Source organism: Microtus ochrogaster, unplaced genomic scaffold, assembly GCF_000317375.1.
Source record: "Microtus ochrogaster isolate Prairie Vole_2 unplaced genomic scaffold, MicOch1.0 UNK5, whole genome shotgun sequence".
NCBI classification, from domain to species: Eukaryota; Metazoa; Chordata; class Mammalia; order Rodentia; family Cricetidae; genus Microtus; species Microtus ochrogaster.
The window spans coordinates 14,813,147-14,838,581 of record NW_004949103.1 but is presented as its reverse complement, the minus strand read 5'-3'; the positions used below and the strand labels follow the sequence as shown (position 1 = coordinate 14,838,581).

The following is a 25,435-nucleotide window of genomic DNA, read 5'->3' as shown; positions in this document are numbered from 1 at the left end:
TCTTCTTCCTCTTCCTCTTCTTCCTCTTCTTCCTCTTCTCTTCTTCTTCCTCTTCCTCCTCCTCCTCCTCCTCCTCCTCTTCTTCTTCATCTTCTTCTTCTTATTATTATTAAGATAGGGTCTCTCTCAGAGCCTGAAGCTCGCTGTCATGGCTCCTTGGTCCATCTAACTCGCTTGTTCTAGGGATCCCCTATCTCCTGAGTGCTGGGAGCACAGGTGACTGCCATGCCCACCCAGCTTTCTTTTGGGTTCTGGAGATCTAAACTCTGGTCCTCAAACTTTCACAGTAGTGTTTCTCTCTGGTCCAAGGTAACTTTCTTCAGTAATGACATGTTACTTTTAATGAGCCCTTTACCTGCCCCATGGATTAATTCTTTCTAAGCTGTTTAGAAAATTTCCAGCTCTCCGATGTAGTTGGGTTGTACTTTATGCACTGCCCAAGTGTTGGATGAAAAGTACCACACAACCAGGGAGCTTCTCTCCTGGATCTCAGTTCTCTTTTCCTGGTTCTTGTGGATTGATGATTTGTTATGTGACTTGCTGAACACTTCTATTTTCATAATCGTTTTAATGTAAGGTATTCTGAAGAATGAACACTTTTGTAGAAATTTGGAAATGCTATAGAAAACAGATACTAACTCTTTTTTTTCTCCTTAGAAGTTTCTGCCTTGCCCTGTTTTGAAATGTTTACCACTTACCGTATTTAACAGTTCTGCTTTCCAGCAGTAAAAAACCCTATTATTTTGAGTAAAAGCTCAGTGATTCCTCTTGAATATACTGGGTTCTATGCGGCAAATTTACTTACGCTATTTTTCGGACGGCACAAAGGGGTATGTCATTTTTAATCTATGAACTTGGCTTTCCTAACAAGTCAGCAAAACTGATGGTAACCAAGGAGCTATTTCTGTCCCTCGGAGATCTCCATGACTTCTGACTTTTCTAGTTCAGCTCATCGGGATGCCCTGTCCTGGCACCTCCAGTCTGCAGGGTTTATTCTGGGCAGAGAGTCTCCTGGTTAGGAGCCATTTGGACTTTTGTGCTCCTGGGCCTGAGCTGCAGATCAGCTCTTGTTCTTTTGTTGCTGACCTGGGTTTGGCAGTGTCAGTGTGGTTTAGATTTTTCTTCATGTTTTCCAGTTCTACAACTTTACCTGTAGTAACTGTGGGAAGGAAAGTACTGTCCCGGGATTCAGTCCTCGGCACTACGCAAAACCATATGTGGTGAAACAAACACCCTGTACTTCGGAACCCAGGAGGTCGAGGGGGTTGTAGGAGTTCAGAGTCATCCTCCACCACACAGTGATATTGAAGTTAGTCTAGGGATCTTGACATCCAAAAGAAGCAAAGAAGCAAGAACAACAACCATTGGAAAAGATAACAAGTCATTAGTTAAAAAAGCTAGCCATGATGTCATGCTTATAAATCTAGCACTCTGGAAGCTGAGCCAGGAGGATTGCTGTAAGTTCAAGACCAATATCGGTTACATAGTGAGTTATCGGCCACTCTGGGTTACAGATTGAGTCTTAGTCTGACACTCTACTCCCATCCCATAAAAAAAAACAAACAAACAAACAAAAAAAAACCAACAACAACGTTCTATGTCCTTGCTCTGGTGATATAGAGTGTTTTTTTTTTCTTAAAAAAAAAAAAAGTTGCAAGCCTTGTGTCCCCTTTCATCATGATGTAGAATTTCATCCTCAGCCAGGTGATGCAACAGGTCATGTGATCAGCATACTTCCTGTCATCACTAGCAAATGAGTTTAATCTGTGTCATGTGCTGCACTGCAGTTACACTGTCAGGTGCCTACTGTGCCCTTGGTTTTGTGCCCATTGGGTCTCCCGTGCTGTTTGTTGGTGAATTCCTGGCTCCCAATCAGAGCCCAAGTATCTTTCTCAAGAACGTACTATGTGCTATTATGTTCCTGTTGCCTTCATCTTCTCTGCTCCTTCTTTCTGTAATGGTTAGAAGATGAACTGATAAATTGCATTATCTGTTAACAGCCTTAATTTCTTCATGAGCATGAAAAGGAGTCAATTACAATATACCTTCATATGCTTTTTAATCAGACTTGAGAAAACAGTTCTTTTAATTTTCATATGTCGTCCAATCTTCCTTATAGGTTGGGATCATTCTTCATTATTCTACCCTTGCCACGGTGTTGTGGGTTGGAGTCACTGCTAGAAACATCTATAAGCAAGTCACTAAGAAAGCTAAGAGATGCCAGGATCCTGATGAGCCACCCGCTCCTCCACGACCAATGCTCAGGTATCCTGAACCTTTGTTGTATCTCAAGTGTTCACTAAGTATTGTGTTTGCTTTAGTTGAAGCACAATCATAAGTTGTAACATCAAGAAACATTGGTGTGGCTTTTAGGGGTCAAAGGAAGGACTTGTAAGCCGGACTGACTGGCCGTGATTGTTATCAGCATCTATGTCTCCACTGTGGGTTGCTTGCAAGCATGGAGGTGGGATTAGCTCTATTGTCAGCTCTATGGAATATTAGCTTTTTGAATTTTTTTGAGGTCATGTGTCATTGATCTTAATCTCAAGAATTAATTTCTTCTTCCTACAAAAGACAAAATAAGTTTGGAGTTATAGATCCTTCCTGCCCGTTATAATAAGAAGAGTTGTGAGTGGATTGATGGTTCTAGATGAGCAAAACCGTTAGCGGTGAGTGGGTTCACAGAAGGCTGACAACACCCCCTGCCCCTGAGTCTGCAGAGCTGGCTGTGGACTGTGGAATACCTGCTCAGGCCTCTTGAAAGTAGAGAATTGCACATACAGAGAAAAGCCACTCGTGTGGGAGGAGGGCACATGCCGGGCCATTGGCATGAGCCTGGCTTTGGGGTTAAGATAGTGGTAGAGGTCCCCTGTAAATAACAGAGGAAGCCGAGACCTGTAGATTGCCGAGCCTAGGGTCTGTGGCCTGCAGGAGCAGGAATTCGGGTGGTAATAGTCTGGTAGAGGGCTTTGAGATTAATTTTCCTAGAGAGTCTTTTTTTTTTTTTTTTAAATTACATCAGATAGAAGTTAGTAAGAAACCAAATAAATGATTTAAGTCCATCCTGGGGGAACTAGTGCATTTGTTAGATTCACCTACATGAGCATGGGTGACTTGGACAGCAGTGTCACAACTGTCCCACCCCAGCATAGGAAACTACGTGATTGAATTCATGTGGAACAGGCAGGCGGCTACTTATTGGAGAGTTCGCTCTGCTTTAGGGAGCCCTTACTGCCTGTCGTACCTCAGGGAACTTACCCCTGAGCTGTGTAAGTTGTGTAAACTTTATGAGTTTTGTATATTCTTGAGGATGTCGTGCATCTGATGCCTGCCTCTTCCAGGAATGGATTGTTGCAATGCAGAGCAAAGAGCTTCATGGTGAATAAGTCCTTTCAAATATGGACGGCTGCAGGAAATCTTTAACTCAGGAGGTGGCCTTACGGTGTCATTTTACGACAGTGTGGCATGAGTGTGGAGTATAAATTGGGATGCTTGAAAATAGGAATGTCAGTGAGTCACTGGGGTTGGCCCTGAGAGGGCTGAAGCCAGGCAGTGTGAGCCAGGTGTGTGAGGCAGCTTCTATGGGACTGGCGATGAGCTCGGGCTGAAGAGTGTGGGGGTCAGAAAAGTGAAGGAGTCTGTATGGCTCCAGTGAGTTGGCCTTCTCTGCAGGTGCCGTTTCCTTCAGCTGCAAATGCTGCAGGAAAAGTAGCTGTGGTGGGTATGGGGGTAAGCACAAGGGAGGCTTACCAGTGCTCAACCCAGTTCAGCTCTATGTGCTGCTGGCACCGAAGCCCTGATAGTGAACAAGGTCTAGGGAGGAGTTAGAAGTGTAGTGATCCTGGGCCACATCTGTTTTCACTGGGTGGGCTGGGGGAAGAAATGGAAGAAAACACCAGGCAGAGGAGATAACTCCAGAGCTCATCAGTTTGCTCAGTAAGCCTGCAGAGTCACCAAAGGATGAGGACAGGTACCTGTCATTGTGTGAAGAAGGTTGACTTGGCTGAGTGAGAGTCTGGCATATCCCATCCTGTGCCGGTCTTCCTCTGGGTTCTAAGAAAAGCATGAAGCTTTAAGGAAAAGCACCATGAGATCCAAACCCTAGGACACCCTGCCCCTGCAATGGCCAACAAGCATTCCCTCTGCTTCCTGCATGGAAGGCTGCTGCTTGCTCCCCTGGCTCTGAGTCTTGGGCTTAGTTAAGGCACCTAGCAGTGCGGCTGTATTCAGGGGCAGCTGGTGCACCATGGTGCTGCTGCATTCAGGGACAACCGGTGCATCACAGTGTTGTTGATTTCAGGGGCAGCTGGTACATCACTGTGCTGCTGCACGGAGGGTCAGCTGGTTTAACAGTGCTGCTACATGCAGGGCAGTTGGTGCATTGCGGTGCTGCTACATGCAGGGGCAGCTGGTGCATCACAGTGCTGCTGCATGAAGGGCAGTTGGTGCATCACTATAAGCGGGAAATGAGGTAGGTGATGGTATGTGCGTCCATGGGTATGACAGAGAGACAGTAGAAAGTAGTTCAGGCAGGAAAAGTCAGAAGATGGAGACACTTGAACATGTGTATAAGCAGAGCGGAAGAGACAGTGAAGAAGACCTGAAGACCCATAGCTGCACATGAGGGACTGTTAACAGGACATTACAGGAGGGGTAGTGAGGCAAAGCAAATGCAAAAGGAAGACTGTTTTCCAGGAAAGCCAGTGGGAATTGGTGTGGCAGGAATAGGAGGGCCACAGTTCTTGGCATTCACTGTAAATGAAACGTGGAAGGCGTAGTTCCAGACTTCCAGGGCAGCTGGTGACTTCAGCAAACTGGTGTCATATTAGAGATACTTGTAACTGAGTATAATGAAGAAAATGTTTCAGACAAGCTTTTCACGTGGGCCACTCATGATTTAGAGCAGCTTTTCAGGAACGGGTAATACAGGCTTCTGGCTGTCCTGAGTAATCTCGACCAGGGACAGCAATGCCTTTTTAGGGGGTCGGAGAATTCAGATGCCCTAGCTACAAACAAAGCTTTCCTTGGCAGGATTATCAGTGCCTTGTCTACCACAGTTCCTTAAACGAAGCTAATTTATGATTGTGTTTATATGTTTGTGTGTGCGTGTCGGTGTGTGTAGAGGCCAGAGGACAGCTGTGAGTGTCATCCTCAGGAATAAGGCTAGACTAACTGGCCAGGATACCAAGGGTTCTCTGCTTCCAGATCAACACCATGGAAATTAGAAGTGTGTTCCACCATGCCCAGCTTTTACATGCGTGCCAGGGATCAAATGTAGGCTCTCCTACTTAGCAGACAGACTCTTTATCAACAGAGTGTTCTCTCCACCTTTTCTTGTTTTTATTTTCAACTGTTTGCTTCATGGGGAAAGAGACAGGTTTTTGTACTCTGGAAGCTTCTGGGGTCCTGATGCCCTCCCTGTTCTCAGTTTGTGGTAGAGGTCTTGGTTGAGCATGAACCAAGCTCTAACACATCACCATATTTTATGTGTGTGACTCTAAAAGTTGCCGTGTCATAGACTGACATTTTTGCTTCAGCAACTGAATTTAGTGGAAGCCTCTTTCCATAAAAATACTACCAGCTAAAGCCTTACCTAGACCCAAGTGTTCTTCTGCGTGGCCACAGGGGGGCAGCAGCTGACCAGCTTTCTTCAGCTCAGAGCCTTTCCGCAAAAGAAACAAGTCAACAAAAAAGCATGGCAGAACAAAAATGTTAAAGGGGGGGGGGTCATTTAAAAAAGCAGTTACTAAAAGTTGTCCCAGTGTGTTCCTGGAATGAGAGTAATTAGCCTCCACAGATGACCTGTGAAGTGTTTTGATGTCGTACTAAGTCTGTGTGTCTTATAGACAGGATAACGAGCCACTGTCCCTCCTAGGTTCTACCTGATTGGTGGCGGGATCCCCATCATAGTGTGTGGCATTACTGCAGCAGCGAACATCAAGAACTACGGCAGCCGGCCCGGTGCACCCTAGTGAGTACTGTGTAGTACTGTGTTCTCTGTATGCCGAGCCCACTGCTTCTGGAGCAGTTTGCAGGCTCCTAAGTGCTTTGAAACACAGAGTGTCTAAACTCATTCCCCATGTTCTCTCCTAGTTGCTGGATGGCCTGGGAACCGTCCTTGGGAGCCTTCTATGGACCTGCCAGTTTCATTACTTTTGTAAACTGTATGTACTTTCTCAGCATATTTATTCAGTTAAAAAGACACCCTGAGCGCAAATATGAGCTCAAGGAGCCCACAGAGGAGCAGCAGAGATTGGCAGCCAACGAGAATGGTGAAATAAATCATCAGGACTCCATGTCTTTGTCTCTCATCTCGACATCCACGTTGGAAAATGAGCACAGTTTTCAGTCTCAGCTTTTGGGAGCCAGCCTTACTTTGCTCTTGTATGTGGCCTTGTGGATGTTTGGGGCCATGGCTGTTTCTTTGTATTACCCTTTGGACTTGGTTTTCAGCTTCTTTTTCGGAGCCGCGTGCTTAAGCTTCAGTGCCTTCATCACGGTGCATCATTGTGTCAACAGGGAGGACGTGAGACTTGCCTGGATCATGATGTGCTGCCCAGGGCGGAGCTCATACTCAGTGCAAGTCAACGTTCAACCCCCCAACTCGAGCGGTCCTAATGGAGAGGCACCCAAGTGCACCAATAGCAGTGCAGAGTCTTCATGCACCAACAAAAGTGCATCCAGCTTCAAAAACTCTTCCCAGGGCTGCAAGCTGACGAACTTGCAGGCTGCTGCAGCGCAGTACCACAGCAACACCTTACCTGTGAATGCCGCACCCCAGCTGGATAACAGTCTGACAGAACACTCGATGGATAACGACATTAAAATGCACGTGGCTCCTTTAGACGTGCAGTTTCGAACAAACATGCACCCAAACCGCCACCATAAAAACCGAAGTAAAGGACACCGGGCCAGCAGACTCACAGTCCTGCGAGAGTACGCCTACGACGTCCCAACGAGCGTGGAAGGAAGCATGCAGAATGGCTTGCCTAAGAGCCGGTCAGGAAACAATGAAGGACACTCGAGGAGTCGGAGGGCTTATTTAGCCTATAGAGAGAGACAGTACAACCCACCCCAACAAGACAGCAGTGATGCTTGTAGCACACTTCCCAAAAGCAGCTGGAATGTTGAAAAGCCTGTTTCAACTAGTAGTAAGAAGGAGACACCGAGGAAGCCAACTGCAGCTGACCTTGAAAGTCAGCAGAAATCTTACGGGCTGAACTTAGCCGTGCAGAATGGACCAGTTAAGAGCAATGCGCAGGAGGGGCCCTTGCTAGCTACTGACAGTACTGGTAATGTGAGGACTGGACTATGGAAGCATGAAACGACTGTGTAGCCTTGCGGGGGCTTCCCATACAAGCCGGTCCAGATGTGATACTCACATTCCTTTAAGCTACGAACTCTCAGAGACAAGAACTGTTTACAGCTGCCTTAGGGATTCAGAACATCCAAATATGCTTGTGAGTTTTGGGATTTACTTATTTTATATTCCTAAATTGTCACCCCCTCCTCATCAAGAATTAAAAAAAAAATCCTTTAAAACCTTGTTTGACTTGTCAAAGCACCAATACGATATTTTGGAAGTTGAAACTATAATTTCTTAGAGATTGCTCTGTCTACTTAACATTTCAGGCTTGTATTTAATGAAATAAATAGGAGCTTGGTTTTGTGCCGATGGTTTACTTTTACATTGTGAAAAAGCATTTTCGGAGCTGGTAAGATGGCTCCATGGGTTAATGGTGCTTGCCTCCAAGTCTGTTAGTTTGTGAGTTGTAAACCTAGCGCCCTTAGGGTGGATAGAGGAAAGTCTCCTAAGTGTTCCCCTGGTCCATATGTGCCTCCACCTTCACCTATATATACACACAAATAAATAAATGTAGTACATTCTAAGAGCATTTTTAGCTCTATTTTAATAAAGTTTTTGTAGTGGTGTCTTTTCAAGGTGAATCAGGCATAAATAAATTATCAGATGTACTGTTGGCTCAACTGTACTGATTAAAGCGGTTATGTCTGTGGGATTTCTGAGTTGAAGTTTCATAAACACAGTTTTAAAAGTTATAAGGGTTGAAAAGATCTCACAGAATGGTTTTTAAGAATGGGAATACTGTAGGAACCTGTGTGTAAATCGCATAATTTTGCCATATCACTTTTACCCTATTGGTGTTATTTTCCATAGCTTCTCAATGGTTTATATTTCAATTCAACTTTCTTTTATTTTTTTCTTTTTGCTTTTCCACCTTTTCTTCTTTTCTACTCATGCAAGGATCTCATGTGTCTCAGGTTGAGTTCCAGATTGCTATATACCTGAGATAACCTTGAACTCCTGTTCTTTCTCCACCTCCCAGTTGCTGAAATGACAGATGCATAGCACTAGGTCCAGTTTATATAGTGTTGAGACGCAGACTCAGGGCTTTGAACACTGAGCAAGTATTCTCCCAACTAAGTCACATCCATGGCTGTGAGTTAACTTTTTTGATGGTTGTTTTGGTGTGCCCGAGGGTCCCACATGCCTGCTCTTCATTGAATACACAGAAAGCTCGCATGTGAGACTCACATTCTCTCTGGAGTCTCCAAGATTAGCCCTATGTTGACTTATGCTTTGTGCCTCACTGAAAGTGCTTTTTGCTCCATGCTAAAGTACTGGCCTTTATATTCCATCCCAGTGGGAAACAATTCTGATACAGAAACATCATTAGTTGTCATTAGCTGTCAGAACCCAGTCTTACCAGGTTCATTTTCTGTGAAATACGGTGCTGGGGAAAAAATATCACACAATTCAGCGATAGAAGTCTCCAGTTTGAATCCAATCAAACTCAACAGCACATAGTCAAGAAAGTACTAAAAGAGGCAAGCAACTTCCCTTCGATGTTGGCCACAGAGACGGTGACATCACTGTGGGCATCCTGAGCCGTATTCCAGACCGACCCCTCAGCACCACACTACTCTTTGTAGTCATGGTGTGTGGCTAGAGAAATACTCGTTTTGGTTTGCGATAATACAACTGACATTTCTGTTCAAGCCTTTATTGCATGTCTTTCTGGCAGGGAAACAAGGCAAACGGCCAGGAGATTGCTGTTTGCACATTCTGTCTGTCTGCTTTTCAGCCAAGTATTGGAAAACTACAGTAGCTGAAGAGCAGTGAATGTTTCTTTTTCTATTACCAGTCTTGCTTTTCCGAGATCCTTCAGTGTGTGAGGTTAGTTTTTCTGTGTTGCTGCTCTGCTCATGATGAGAACATCACTGTTGTTCCTTCTCTACCTCTCCGTCAGAAACAAGAGGCAATTCTCTTGCCGTTCAATGGGTATTACTAATTTAAACAAACTTTCAAACAACAGGAAGGAGGGATTCTAAAAGATCCATGCAATTGGAGAAAATGGAGCTTCTACTTTTTAAATTGGGTTTTGTTTTTTCTTGAGCCAGTGTGTTATGTCATGTAGTTCAGGTTCACCTTGAGTTCTGCGTGTAGCTAAGGATGACCTTGGGTACCTGCTCCTCCTGCCTCCTCTGCCTGCTATGGAAGATTTCAGTGTTGAGTGACAGTCTGGGTACTGCACTCAGTGCTCAGATACACTGGCCTAAGTGGGGAAGGTTGTTATCACCTGGAAAGGGATGCGTGTTAACTTTCTGCATCCTTTGTATTTGTTGGAATTAAAATTTGATTCTCATGTATAGGATATGAATAATGCATTCCGTTTACCCCCATTTTTCTCATTTATGATTTATGGTTGCTGGCTGAAATTTCTGTATTTTTCATAGAATTGTAACCTGTTAACAGGTAATTCAGTCTTAGATGGAGGTCAGCACTTCATTTTTCTTATTAAAGAGATTTGACAACTGAGATTGACAAATTTCTGAGGTTTTGAATTTCTGCTGAGTTAATGCCATCTCTGGGATGAGAGATTAGAAAATGTCTTTTCTAATGGTGAAGCTCTTGTACTTAGTGCCACCTTTGGTTCTGTGGGAGGTTGCTATGTATAATTTCATCAGACTATATACACATCTTTAGTTGCCCTGAGTTTTATTTTGTAGCATAGTTGGTAATATTTAGGGAAATACAATCTTTTTTTTTTTATTCCATGAAAGTAAATCTTTAAACCATGCCATCTAACAAGAGTTATAATACTGTATATACTTTATTGCATTTTATTTTGTTTTGAGGTGGCATGAGTCAGAGAAACTTTAGGAGTTGATTCTTTCCTTCCACCCTGTAGGCCCAGGGTGTCAAACTCAGGTTGTCTGATTTAGTGACGAGTTCTTTACAGGTGAGCCATATTGCCAACTGTTTATCTGTATGTACATAACTCAGTGACCTAGTTTTTAACTTAAATGTTAGAAAGATGGTCTTTGTATGAGTACTTTTGCATTAAACTACTAGAATCAAATGCTAAAGTAAATGTGTTTAATATTTCAGATGATTAATAGGCGATTAGCTGATTTCCAGCTTGGTGCTGTTTTGCATATCCATAGAAGCATAATCATGTTCAGTTTATTTATATAAATGGTGGATGTAAATGGGAAGATATGTCTTGATGCTGATTGGGCTCATTCTGGAGGAATAATGCGAATTCTGACCTGTGTGTTTCATGAATTGAATTCATAACACCCCAACCAACGTTGGTTGAGAACATAAAAATGGAAGAAGGAAACAGAGCCTAGAACAGAGCGTATCCTACATGCCTACAGACTGGCCAAGAACTTACGGTCCTCCTGCATCAGTTACTGGAGGAGTGAGATTGTAGGTGTGCACTACCATACCTGCTTTTACTTAATTTTAATGTAGTCAGCCTTCTTTTTCTAGGTACTTGTTCTTCATCTAGATTCAGCCAACTATGAATAGGATATAATTTAAATAAATATTTGTTCTGAGCGGTGCAGACCTTCTCTCATCGTCCCCTAAATAGTACAGTGCATCTATTGCAAATGTCCTGTTGACAGAGCATGAGATAGGAGGTGCTCAAAGTGGGAGTCACTAACGAGGCTGTATGCAAATACTGTGCCATCTGTGAGTGATTTGAGTATCTGGGACCTTTTGAGGGAGAGCGGTTCCGGGAACAAGCCCCAAAATACAGAGGGATAAGGTTTCTATTTTTTTTTATACAAGAAATGGTGTATTTGTAACTACTTAATGTTTTTGCAATTCAAATTTTCCGTCGCTTATTTTTCTGTGGTGGTATTAACATCTATATTGATGCATTCGTGCGGATTGATCAAATTCTCTTGTCTTTACTGAACTGCAAGTAATGATAAGCCCAACAGGTATTTTTGTATACCCATAGTAAACTTCTGAAGAAAAATTTGTAATTGTTCATGATTTGTCAGTACTATAATCTTGACTGCAATCGTTGTTCCAATTTCATCTTAGGCAGAAATGAAGCAGGAATCAGAAGATCTCCACTGCTCAATTATGTTTTTTATTAGCCATTGATCTCCTAGCTAAGAGGAGTAATAGGATGTGGGACATCCATCGATATACATGTACATGTACAGTGTGCACTGATTTAGTCTCTATAGGTTATGTCAACCCTTATTGTGTACCCACCTTGATGGAGCACAAAGTTCCAGGCAACCTTTTGTGGAAGTCAAGGGATCCTTGAGCGAATATATCAAGATTGGAAGAAGTATTCCCAGCGAATGTGTATTGTTTAACATGGGCACCGCCATGTCAGGGATCCCAGTGTCTCAGACCCATGAGAGTAGCAAAGCCTTCCCCCAGGGTGAAGCAAAAGTTAATGCTAAAGCCTTCCTAGCCATCCCCTCTGTCTGTTATACATGATAAACGTGCTGAGGGTCTAGATTATGTTATAGTTGCTGCTGCTCCCCCAGAGCAAGTATAGCCCACCCTATGATCCCTTCTCTGTGTGTCTGCCCTTTTTTCATTCCTTGTCACTCTAGTCAGGTCAAGCCCCAGCTCTGTGGACTTAGCAGCCTTTGGTCAAGTCTCTTCTCACTGGAGATGGAGGAGGTGGAGAAGTATACGCTGGCTGTGAACTTATAAGACTCTTCAGTATTAAGAGGTTCTTACTGTTTCTGTAGCAAGTGACCATCCACTACCCCTTCATAGCCTTGGGTGTTTAGCATTAATTCTACATATTACCTCAGTTTCATCAAAGTTAACTTTTGCTTCATGCTGATCAAGACACAGATTGACCTTCTGCTTGTGTCCTATTTATAAAGTGATAGAGAGCATGTATGTGTGTGTTTTATCCCATCATCTGCTTCTGCCATCTGGGGTAATCCATTATCTGCTGCTGCCATCTGGTGTGAGAAGATGCTGAAGACCTTTGTCAGAGATGCAGGTATCTTTAAAAGGTAGAGAGAAAGTTGTCTGAACAGTAAGAAACCCAACTAATAAAAGCTTCCATTTTATAACCATTGTGTTCATTCTCTAGCCTGGCAAACATAGACCGTTGACTTGAGGCAATGTATTCTCAAGAGCAGATTGTTTTTAGAACTAGTAATCATGAGTTCCAACCCAGCCTGCAACACATTGCATAAGAAAGTGTGAACTCCAGTACTGAGTGGTATTTTGTTAACAATGCCCATTCTTTTTTTTTTTTACAACAGAATCAAAATGTTAAACCAGTAATGAACTATGACTTATTTTCATTGCTTAGTGAAAGTTCTTTTTCTGATGTCTTTGTTGTTGCTCTTGCCTTTCACATTGGCCCTAAGCAGTCTGCTGTAATAATGCAGCATCATGGTGCCTTAACATAATTTCTCAGTGAATTAATAATCTGCCATATGTGTTATATACAACCCTGAAGCTCCCCTCACTAGTTTTGTGCCTCTCCTCCCGAATAGGACCTTTCTTAGAGAACAGACAGCGTCTCATTTGAGAGGGTGTTATCTTTCGGACTTGGGTCTTTTCTACCTATAGTTCCTTAACTAGGACTCACTGTAGTCATCCCTATCAGAAAAGGAGGTCACGGAATGTATACTCTGGCTATTACGTGTGAGAGGGAAAGGCAGATGATTTGGTAATGTCATAAACAGATGACCAAAGGATAATTCCTGAACTTTGGTCTTACCTGGTCTTCCCTTTCTTGTGGGATATTTGATCACACTGTGAAACCTGTGCCTGTGTTGTTAAAATCAGCCTTGAATTGAGGTAGAGCCAGAAACAAATCCACAGGAATAGCAAGTTGACAGGAATTAGCTATAGAGACCACAGAAGAGCACAGGAAGGAGTAGGGAGGGACTTGGAGTTTCATGGTCTTTTTGGTTTGGGATGGCTAAAGAGAGACTCTCTTGCTGGGTACTAGTCAAAAAGGAAGTTCAGCTGGTTGCTCCTCTGCCTCTCTGAGCTACCTACCAGGTTTTCACCCCAGCGTCTGACTCCTGAGTCTTTATTGGTAAACAGAGTGATAGAGACTTAGTTAAAAACTACATTTTGCAGCAGCGGCAGAACGAGTGTCCATGGGACTGGAAATCTCATCAAGCCGCAGCCTGAGTGGTGGGCACTGACTGTGGGAGGCGGAGGGGCCACAGATGCCAGCAGTAAATTCAGTTGGAGCTGCTAAGCCAACAGGAAAACAACATCCTTAGAACACAGTCTTGCTTTTAAGTACTAATCCATTATGGGATGGGTCCCAAATAGAAATGTTAGTTTTTATGTCAGTTTCATGATCAAGACTATAATTACCTAATTGGTTTTGCTATGGCAAATAAACCAGAGATCATGGAATTACTAACAATTTTGCTAAAAGCTTGATGTCCAAGATGAGGGTGTGAACATGTTTGGATTCTGTGGTGAGGTCCTTTTCCTGGCTTGTAGACCCTTCCATCTTGCTGTGTTCTCACTTTGTGGGAAGAACATTTCAAGTCTCTTCTTAGAGTCTGGTGGATTGGATAAAAAAGCTGGCTCCCATAAACCAATAGGGAAAGGCAGTATTAGGAGCTGTGGCCTTGTTGGAGGAAGTGTGGGGTTGGGCTTTGATACTCAAAGCAGGCCCAGTGTCTCACTCTTTCCCTGCCGTTTGCCGATCTGGATCTTAGCTGCTTTTCCAGCACCATGTCTGCTTGTGTCTCACCATGTTTCTGAGTGATGACAATGAACTAAACCTCTGAACTGTAAGGCAGCCCTAATAAGTGCTTTCCTTTGTGAGTTGCCATGGTCAGGGTGTCTCTTCATAGCAATAGAAACCATAGCTAACACATTAGTGTTCCAGTCTGATGACGTCATTATGCCCCCAGATGCAGCACGTCCAAGCAGCAGCACAGGGAAGCCTGTAGTTTCAATATAGGGATTTTGAGGGCAGCACAGATAGTCCAAAGCATTTTCCCATAACCCACATCCTTCACAAATATAAATCATATTCAATTCCCTCTCCTAACCTTCAGAAGTCTTCATTTCTGTCTCAGTTTCAGAATCAGATATTCATCTGGATATTGTCCACGTTAGGTCTGAGGTGGGATATATCACAGATCAAATTTTCACTGGCAGAACTGAAATGAGAGTCAGTGTGTACTTCCAGGAGACAATGGTGGGATAGACACAGGACATGAAGCTCTGTTTCAGAGGGGAATCGTGGAACGATGGACAAGTGAATGTCTTCAGTAAGCCTAGAGCCTAATGAGACAAATCACATTATACCTGAAGACGGAGAAAGGTCTTTAGTTTGTGGCTCTGCTCTCCAAATGAGTCTGGCACCACTTGCTAACTTATTACCCTCATGACCCACAATTATTGCTCCTGTGCTCTCCTCGATTGTTTGACTGGCCCAGATGTTTTCCTCCCACAGGGAGGAATGTTGCCATTTTAATAGAATGACACTTCTCCCTGGTGATTTTGGGCTCCTCCTGCCTTTGAATTGATAAGCAAAAATGTGCTGTTGTTTTGGCTGTCCAGATTGCCAAGCGGGCATCAGATTTTACCTTACGGAGGAAGGAGTATGCCTGTAATCACTTTACTTTGTCCCATGATTATGATCAATAGCGAATTCGTAGGTAAGTGCTAGTGTCTGTACCCTTCAGCAAAGACAGGAGTGGAAAATATCAGCAACAGCCATGGAACCAGTTACAGAAATGAGAACTGTTAGTGGATATGACCTCATTTTGTTGTAAATGTTTGACATTTATGTCACATATCTTTGTTTTCTTCTTATTCCGTTAATACAGGGCACCAAATTTATATCACAGTGTAAAGATATTGTTTTTTGTGTCAGATTTTAAGTTTATCAAGATTTAACATAACTCAAAGCCTTTACCACTGCTTTGGGAAGAGAGATGAGTGCATTTCCCGTTCTGTGCATGATGGATGTGTCATGTTAGGAAGGCAGTATGTTCGTTAGTCTTCCTGACATTATTTGGAGATTAAGTGTAGTTTGAGGCGATGAAAGTGTCGAGTTGACATGGGTGGATGTCTGAGGAATGTCCAGATGACACGAGCATTGATCAGTAGACTCGAAAGACTTGTCCTCCATGTGTGCCTTAGCGTTGTACATCCACCAAGATCTGAATTGAATGAGAGGTTGGGAGGGGAGAATTGAATCTCTCTGCCTGGTTTGAGTTATAGTTTTCTTCTGGCCTTGACTGGGACTTCTTAGCCTTCATAATCAATGAACTAGCTCCTTTTAATAAATTTCTTCTGTATCTATGTTATCTCTGTTTCCCAATTCTTTGGAGAATCCATACTAGTGTAGCCAACATTCAGATGCACCTCTGCAAATAATTCAGCTGTGACAAGAACAATTAGCATGTATTCTAAGTATGCATATCTGTACTTTTTATATTAAAATGGTTATGTTAGAAGGTTCATTTCCTGAGGGTTTGACATGTTCATAAGCATGCTTACGTACTATAATTTATTCAGTATGAAAAATAATTGCCTTGGAGCTATATTTAAAATTGCTTCTTTTGTGGCATGTAAAACAGTAAAATGCATGAATGTTATGTATGCATCTTGCCATGACAGAACAAGTAAAGATCCAATTGCCACCCGAAAGTTCACTATGTTTCCTTCTAGCCAGTGAGTTTTCCCAAAATAAGCACCATCTTAACTTTCATTTCCATCTGTTACTTTACCTAGTATTTGTGTATTTTATAGGTAAAACTTCTTTTTGTTCTACTTTTATCTTCAATTACTTATGTTCAACTTTGGGTGATTTACTGTGCAGCGTTCCATTAAATGACCCCCAGAACTACTGTCCTTCCATATCGAACATTCTCACCTTGTCTGCTGGTAGATGTGAGAACACTCTTCTCTTGTATGTACACTGAGACTATGAGACATGTATGTAATCACTATGACTACGCCAGGCCCACCAGTCCAATAGGAGAGCTCTTGAGGCTCCATGTCCTCACTGCCATCAGCTGTTCTGGTTAGGTGGCTTGATCTCTGTCTTAATCACTGTTCTAATGCTGTGAAGAGACACCCTGACGAAGGCAACTCTTAAAATAAAACATTTAATTGGAGGGTGGCTTGCAGTTTCAGAGGTTTAGTCCATTATTGTCATGGTGAGGAGCATAGCGGTGGGCAGGCAGGAACTGGTGCAGTAGTTAAGAGTTTATTTTCTAATCTATAGGCAGAGAAAGAGACTGAGCTGTGCAAGGGCATTTGAAACCTCAAGCCCAATCCCAGTGACACACTTCCTCCAATAAGTCCACTTGTCCTGATTCCTTCAATAGTGCCACTTCTTGGTGACCAAGCGTTTAAATATATGAGCCTATGGGTGGGGGCATTCTTAATCAAAGCACACCAATCTCTCAATGCTGTAATCTCTATTTCCTTGCTGATGTGTGTTCACATTCTTACTGATTGGCTGGATATTCTCTTTCATTAGGCACTTGGATCAAGACCATCTTTAACACCTGGATTTTCAGTGTTTCTTCTACAAGCCCTTTATTAGACATACTTGTTTTAATTTCTCTCCAGCCTCTGGCTAGCTTTTTTCAATCTCTTTAAATCCATTTTTAAGTTAATGTTTTTCTTTTTAGAAATTTTTTTTTATTTTATTTTATGTGTATGAGTGTTTAGCCTAAACAAGTGTCTGTATACCACGTGTGTGCTTGGTGCCTGGTGGCCATGCATGTTAGAGAGAATATCAGATCCCCAGTAGCTAGAATTACTCATAGTTGCCTGTGAGCTAGCATACGGTTCTGGAAATCAAACCCAGGTCCTCTGCAAGCACAAGAGGTGCTTTTAGCAACTGAGCCATCTTTCTAGCTTCCAGAATTATGATTTTGCAAGGCCATACTTGTTTTGTGTGTTTGTTTGATGCAAGATCTCACTATATAGCCCAGGTCATCCTCAAACTCAGAATCCTTTTCCTTCACCTTGCCAAGACAAGTGAAGCACAGCACCCTGCCTAGGTTAATACTGTCTTTTGATAGGTAACAGTTTTTAATTTTAATGAAGCACATAATAAATTTTTATTTTACAACTAGCACTTTATGTGTCATGTTTAAGAAGTCATTACCAGGCATAAAATTATGAATGTGCACTCTCAAATTTTTTCCTAGGAGCTCAATCATATTAACACATCTAGGTCTATAGCCTACCTCAAATTAGTTTTTATGGCGTTAATGAGGTCAGAAATAAGGTTCTGTGTTTTCTCTTTTGATTTCTGTAGCTCCCTGATAAGTTTTGAAATTAGGTAGTGTGTAATCGTCAACTTAGTTCCTTTCATTTATTAAAGATTGATTTTGTTTATTTATGTGTGTATATGTCTGTATGAGTATGTGTCTGTATGAATGTATGTGTACATGGCCGTGCCTGTGTGTGTGTGTGTGTGTGTGCATGCGTGCGTGCATGTGTGTGTATGTGTGTGTGTGTATGTGCTGAGTCTGCACAGAGCCAGAAGAGCATGCTGGATCCCTTGGAGCTGGAACTAGAGATGTCTGAGAGATCCAGCCTGTCACATGGTGTTTGGATTCAAACTCCAGGTCTCATGATTGCTTAGCATCTGTTTAGCTCCTCATTTACTTATTTTGAGACATGGCCTTGCACTGTAACCCTGCGTGGATTGGAACTCACTATGTCTCCTATACTGATCTCATATCTGTGTGTAATCTTCCTGCCTCTGTGTCCTGAATGCTGGTTATAGACCTGTGCTGCCGTACCCAGCTCCAGTTTTGTTACTCTGGAGATTACTGTATTACTTGGCCGTGACTGCTAGAACAAAGTGCATAGACGGGTTAGGTAATAGCCATTTACTTCTCACGGTTCCAGAAACAGTAGGTGAAGATCAAGGTGTCTTAGCAGGTGTCTTTACTGGCGTCTTCCTCCATGGCTAGAGTGGCCAATCTGGATATCTTCATGTTACATTGCCTCTGGGAACTTATGAAGAGTGCACATTCCTGATGCCTCACTCTGTCTGGAGTTTCTCCTCTTAAAAGAATGCTAGTTCGATAGGATCAGGACTCTTAGAACATTATGTTAACTCACTTAACACTTTAGAACGTGCTTTCACATACTTTCCGAGGAACTGGATTTAGCTCTGGTTATTTATTTGGGAGGATTAAAACCTAAACTGTGGATGTATATAGTTATGTCGGTTATTTTGAGTCCCTTGAGATTTTGTTTTTTCTGACAAAAGCTGAGATCTTCATAAGTATCATATTTCATGTATACTTAACTCTGGCTAATATTGACATTTTAACAATATTTAATCTGTCAAGACCTGTCTTTCCATTTACTGTTGTATTTAAATCTCTCTCTTTTTTATATATTACAGTTTTCAGTGTACAACATACCTTTTGCTTCTTCGGTAAAGCTATTTCTTAAGTATTTTAGTCTTTTTGATGTTATCGTCAAGGAGATGGTTTCTTAATTTTCTTTTCAGATTGTTCATTCCTCAAATACAGAGAGTCAATTGACTTTACTTAATGGGTTTTTTTTTCATCCCTCAGCTTTGCTGAATTAACTCTGTCTCTCCCTTCTGCACCCCCACACTTCTTCTCAACTCCATCCCTTCCTGTCATTTTCCATCGCTGTCTCCATCTCTCTCTTGTTCCCTCTCTTCCTCTCTCCCTCCTTTGCTCTTCCTTCCTATCATCTGTAGGGATTTTCTATATGTGATAGAAATGCCTTGTTCCTGGTTTTAGAAGAGATACTTTGTCACTTTGTGGTTTTTTTCTTCTGTATTTCTGCATCCAGTTTTTCAATTAGCCTTTTTTTAAAGTTTCATGTCTAATATCGTGGGAGTGAGAAATGAATCTATACATTTTTCCTTCGTTTTAATGTGTACGTTAGGCTTTAGACAACTAGATTTACAGGCCCCGAATTGCGAATTGGAATGCTTTTATCATGGTCTTTTCTAGGAAGGGACTTGTCTGGGATTCAAATCGTATTAGAACTAGGACATAGTATTTGGGGGTATGTGGAAGTTTTCAAGTGAAGTCATTTTGAGCTTCCAAAAGTTGGTTTTTGTTTTTTTTTTTAGCAGTTTTCACTAAGTATCAGTTTTATTTATTTTGCTACTTGAAGCAAAATGAGCATATTTATTTAATAGTAGACTTACAACTAAGAAAAAATATTGAACTGTCATACATTATAAATATGTAAACTAAAGGAACGGGAAGGTAAGATTTATTAAAAATTACTCAGAACAGAGAATGTAGAAATTGGTATACAGAAGGAAAGATAGCAAAGTTAAAAATTTATAAAACTAAAAAATTTCAAGAATATTGAAGAACTGTTAAGGCAATAATATGTTAATATCTAGGATTATTTCAAAAAATTGAAATTACAGAATAAAAATCATACTAAAATTAAACACTTGAAGGAAAATGTTATTGACTCAAGACTACAGATGCTAAAATAAGTATACTATTTTTTCTTTTTTTTTTTTCGAGACAGGGTTTCTCTGTAGCTTTTGGAGCCTGTCCTGTTACTCCCTTTGTAGACCAGGCTGGCCTCGAACTCACAGAGATCCGCCTGCCTCTGCCTCCCAAGTGCTGGGATTAAAGGTGTGCGCCACCACCGCCCGGCAGTATACTATTTTTTCACAATAGAATTGATACAAAGCAAAAATGTTGGTGTCATTTACAGATTTTGAAGGTAGGCTGTCTACTTATACATGGAAATATAAGGTGACAGATGTCTCTCACATGATGAGCCTCGACCAAAATTTTCATGCAAATCCATCAAAGTTCTCTGTGTCTTTGTTCAGTGTGTTGAGCTGTAATATTTTGAGACATCTGTTTTCCCCGAGTTGGATATATTATCATAAATTTCTTTCGCATCGTCTCCTCATTATAGATATGCACTATTGTCACTACGTTTTACTTCATAGTGCCTTTTTGGTCTACAGAGCTAGTGCCAGGACAGGCTCCAAAGCCACAGAGAAACCCTGTCTCGAAAAACCAGAAAAAAAAAACAAAAAAAACAAAAAAAACATTGATATTAGTGATTTTCTTGCTGGTATTAACTTTATCATGAAGCCACTATTAATTTTTTGTTTTTTTCTCATCATTGATACTGAGTATTTAATTTTTACCACAGTTTTGTAATTTGCATTGTTAGTTTTTGTTTTCTTATTTTTTCTTATTTAGGTATGGGTTTGGATTTTTTTTCAATGTATTATTCTATGTCCATTTGTGTTTTACCACGGGTGTCAGTCCCCTGGAACTGGAGTTACAGTTGTAAGCTGCCATGTGGGTGCTGGGAATTGAACCCAGGTCCTTTGTAAGAGCAGTCAGTGCTCTTAGCTGCTGAACCATTTCTCCAGCTCCTTGTCCAAGCTTCTAAAAGTATCTTTTTATGAAAACATTCTTTTAAATAAATACACCTTCTGATCCTTATTTCCTTTTAACATTGTTTTAAAAGAATGGCGAGAGTAAGATTCATCTCTACTTTTGCATAACATCTAAGTTTTGTGAAGAATGCATAAATATTTTGCTCTGATTTGAATATGGTTTGTATGTCACCCTGGGAACTCATATGTAGAAATTTAACCCCTGTTGTGAGGTAGAGTTTTAAGTGGGTTTGTGGAGGTGGGGACCCTTGGGAGGAAGTGAGGATTGACTGAGTCATTGGATTAGGAAATGGTTTGAGCTCTGTCTAACCTGGGTCCCTTTTCTTCTGAGAAATATTTATGTGATCCCTAAGTATACAGCTCTGTGGAATAGGCATAGAAATCAACTATTGACTGATAATAATTGAAATTTTACTTTTAAACATTTTGATAACACTCTTACCATTTGCTGAATGCCAAAGAGAGTTGGGTATGATGGAATGGGTCTGCTATAAAAACCAAATCATAGCTGACACTCAATATTGGAGGATATTAAACACCTGTACTACTTGATAGTTGAGCAGTATTTTGACCTTGCTGTAGCCATTGCTAAGACTGTTGCTTCACTGAAGAACTAGTACAAATGGCACCAGTGTGCTAATGTCTATTTTGGAAATTCTTTCTTAATCCAAAGGGGGAAAAAGAGCCATTTAATGATTTTTAAAATATTTTTTTTTATTTTCTGTGTATTAACGTTTTACCTACATGTATGTACATACACTGAATGTTCACCCAGTGCCTATGGAGGTCAGTAGTGGGTGCCAAACCCCTTGGAACTGGAGTTATAGACACCAGGTGTAAGTTGCCATGCGTGTTCTTGGATGCAAATCCAGGTCCTCTGCGAGATCAGCATGTGTTCCTTAACTACTGAACCATGTCTCCAGGCCCAATTTAATGGTTTTTTTTTTAATGAAACTCAATTCAGCTGCTGTTCACACAGCAATTTCTTTTTAAACCAAATATTGCAAAGCAATACAATTTAAGGCATGAGAATTTGATATGTGCTGTTGAGTTATGGTAAGAAAATATTAAAAGTATTTATTTTTGTAATTTGAAACATATTGTTTCCGTAAGAGCAGAAAAACCCTGTATGTGCAGTAAAAATCGTGGCAGTTCTTCACATGTACTAATCTTGGCTCTGACCAGAGGGGCTTCAGGGTTTGCATATGGGGTGATGTGATGGTGTCCAGAGTAGAAGTGCTGGATGTTCAGACCAATCTGAAATCATATGATACATCCTGGCAAGGGTTGTAGGGACAACTTGAATTCATTGCATAGTTGACTGTGAATGAATTTTTGGTTGTTTTGCATTCAGAAACCTGTTACCCTCAAATTCATATGGGATCACAAACCAAAGCATAAGAAACTATAGGATAGACTATGGCAGTTGAATCGCAATGGCTTTATAGAGGATGGAGAAAAAGGCTGAAATGCGCATGTGCATCCTGCCTCTGGCCACGTGAGCCCTGTACTACCTCAAGGCTGCCAGTACAAAGAGCATTTCTGGCTGCAGTTGTGAGCCTAGACATCCAGAACTGTACTCCAAATAAACCTCTTTCCTTTAAACTGCCTTAGCAACCAAAGGGACAGAAACAAAACAAAAACAGGTTACTGTGTTTCACTGAAGAACAATGGGAAATTGTTTTTAAGGTGGTTTACTCATCCACCAAAGATTCCCTAAATGATTTCCATTTCAAAACTATCATTTTAGCTATTTCTCCGGTCACATGACAGGCCCAGTGTGGACCCTAGTTGCTGCTGTGTGATCCTGACTGCAATGGCTGTCTCATGGAGAGAAGCTAGGATTTTGCCACCTTTTCTCAGTCTGCCAGCTCTTACATTCTTCCATTCCTTCCATGCTGCTTCCTGAGCCTTGGAAGCATAGTTATGCTCCCAGAGCCTTGTAAGCATAGTTATTCTCCCTGAGCCTTGGAAGCGTAGTTATTCTCCCTGAGCCTGAGGTAGTTTGGTGTAGTATCATGTTACAACTGTTTTATGCTCAACTGTCCATTTTCCTTAGTACCTTGAGAAGCCAAGAGTCTCTGCATTCACCACCTTCATTGTAAAGAGACTCTTTCTTGATTAATGCTGAGAGTACCGTTGGCTTATGTGCATAAATACAAATATTTATAAGGCATATTGATACCATGTCAATTTAGGTAAACAAGACTAGTAAGTTTTCTCTTCACCTCAGGCATCCCCACTATGGATTTTATGACTAGGTTTACAGTACCAAGCTTGAAATACGTCCTGCAGAACAAGCCTCAAATACAATTAGGCTGGAGCTGGTTTCCCTAGTAACTGCCATGCCATTAATTCACCACTGGAGACATTTTATCTGTCAGGTTGATATTGTAGTTCATAGGGTTCACAGTTGGGTTAGATTGCTTATATCATTTCTTCTCAGTCAGCAGGGAAAAAGCCTCCAGCTTGGTTCTAGCTTGTTTTCTCTGTATCTTGTAACAAGATATGGCTTTCTTTTTCAGCAATCGTAGGTCCTTTCTCCTAACATCCCCTGCAGAAAGGGTCAGACAAAGATGATGCCTAGAGATTCAGGGATTTGCTACCAAGATATTAATAAATGTTGACTACACCCAAAGAAAGAAATTCATCCCATTATTAAGGAGAGGAAGCAGTAAGTTTATGGGTCCCAAATGGCCTATGGTTTGTTACCTCTGCCAGGTTATTACTAAATAGGTATGGTGGTTAACTTTTTATTACCTTTATCTGTAGTTACACCACCCAGAAATGGCAGTATTAAAAATGTCCTAGTAAGGTGCTATTTCATAGGTAAAGTTAAACAAAGAATAAATCTTGAAAATACTTTGAAGGTCCTGTGAAATTTAGGTGCCCAGTTGTGAACAGCCCCTTTGGGTTTTGGCATGACTCTAATCAAACACCTTCAAGTGACTTGCTATAATGGTCTTTTGTATACCTTCATCTTGCCCTTCATCTTTGTGATGTGGCTAGAATAATCATGGTAAAATATGATTACCTGCACGATTAGTCATTGCAGGAAGGAGTATTGCGAGGCCTTTCTTTGATAGTTTTTGTCCACTTGACACAAGCTGGAGGCATTTGAGAAGAGGGAGCCTTAATTGAAAAATACCCCTACCGGAATGACCTGTGGACACATCTGTCGGTCTCCTTCTCCTCCTCTTCTCTACTTTTAATATACTAAAATATTCAGGTACTCTTAATTTCACCTTAAATGAAAACTTAATTTTTAACAAAATCTTATTCAAAGTATTAGGAGTAAAGTATTCAAAACATAGAAATAGGGCATAGCAATGCTGCATAGATGCTGTCTGTGACTTCTTCTTAAATAAAATTTCAATTTTCAAGTCACCAGTAGAAAATGCTAGCTGTATTGCCTTTTCCTTCTGGGGATGGGGAAATCTCTTCAGTGGTGAGAAGTCATACCACCGTAACGTATAGTAATCTCCAATTTAATTGTATTCTATCTCCCAAAGATAAAAATTTGGAATTGAAGGATTATTGGAAGGGATCAAGAAGTGAATTACCTCTTAAGGAGATACTCTGATCAGTGCTTATGGTGGTAGTTCATGCCTTTAATCACAGCACTCAGGAGGCAGAGGCAGTTGGATCTCTGAGTTTGAGGTCAGTCTGGTGGTTGACAGAATGAATTTTAGAACAGCCAGGACAGCACAGAGAAACCCTGTCTCAAAAAAACAAAACCAAGAAAGAAAGGTCATTTTAATAGTGTGGTTTTAATTTTTAAATTTTAATTAATGTTTGATTGAATAAAGTAGGCGTTTTCTTGATTGATGATTGATGTGGAAAGACCACCAGGCTTACTGCTTATGGTCTTAGCCCTGGACGGGTGGTTGGCTCTGGGTGGTATCAGAAAGCAGGCTGGGCAAGACATGGGAAGCAAGCTAGTGAGCAGCACTCCTCCATGGCCTTGACATCAGTTCCTGACTCCAAGTTTCTGCTTTGAGTTTCTACCCTGACTTCTGTCAGTCATACAGTGTGAGCTGTAAGTTAAAATTAACCCTTTCATCCACTGTTGCTTTTGGTCACAATGTTTTATCACAGCAATTGAAACCCTAATGAAGACAATCCAAGTTAGGGCAGGACATCTATTCATTAGGTATTTGAACCTAGAAGTAATTTTTAATGATTTCATTATTAATTTAGAAGCTGGTAATCATTTGGTTGTGTTATTCTACTATGTCATACTGAAGCAAGACAGAACACTGTGGAAAGTAATTTGGAGCACATAAAACAGGCTAGGTGGCTCCCCAAACCTGGCTATGTTCTCTAACTGTGGATTCTGACAAGTTTGTTTTGAATCCTTCAGCCTTCCACCTTTTTCACCTTCTTCCTCCTTTTCTTCTTCTTTTTCCCTCCTCCTAAATTGAAGCTGGTTTTTGTTATTTAATCCAAAAAGAATGCAAACTAACAAAGCAATGAAAATTCCATCTCTCTTGATTTTTGCTATGTTCTTAAAGATAGCATTTCAGTATTAGAGAAGAAATGTCTCATACCTGACAGTCCAGTACTGAAATCTCTTTTTGGATAAATACTGTTTAATCCTCATCTGAATGAAACCACCAAATACCATGGATATAATTACATGAAATTTTGTGCATTCAAAATTATCTTAAACATTATATTACTATAGAGTGGTTTAAGAAGGAATAAATGTATTTCTTTGGGCAATCTTAGACATGCAT

At 41.2% G+C, this 25,435-nt stretch overlaps 1 protein-coding gene across 4 annotated transcripts in view; it reads left to right on the top strand.

Annotated features, from left to right (window-relative positions):
- Window positions 1–25,435, top strand: part of Adgra3 (adhesion G protein-coupled receptor A3) — a 135,663-nt gene that overhangs the window by 94,212 nt on the left and 16,016 nt on the right. For 2 of the 4 annotated variants that reach the window (XR_003378582.1, XR_003378583.1), the window contains exons 17-19: window positions 2,120–2,265; window positions 5,876–5,971; window positions 6,094–7,460. Coding sequence is in view for 2 of the 4 variants with exons in the window: in XM_005366017.3 (XP_005366074.1) it covers window positions 2,120–2,265; window positions 5,876–5,971; window positions 6,094–7,336 (1,485 nt within the window). In the remaining 2 variants the exon portion in view is untranslated. Of the gene's footprint in view, window positions 1–2,119; window positions 2,266–5,875; window positions 5,972–6,093; window positions 8,131–25,435 lie in introns of those variants that run through there. The other 2 variants (XM_005366017.3, XM_026788673.1) reach the window with 1 other exon arrangement.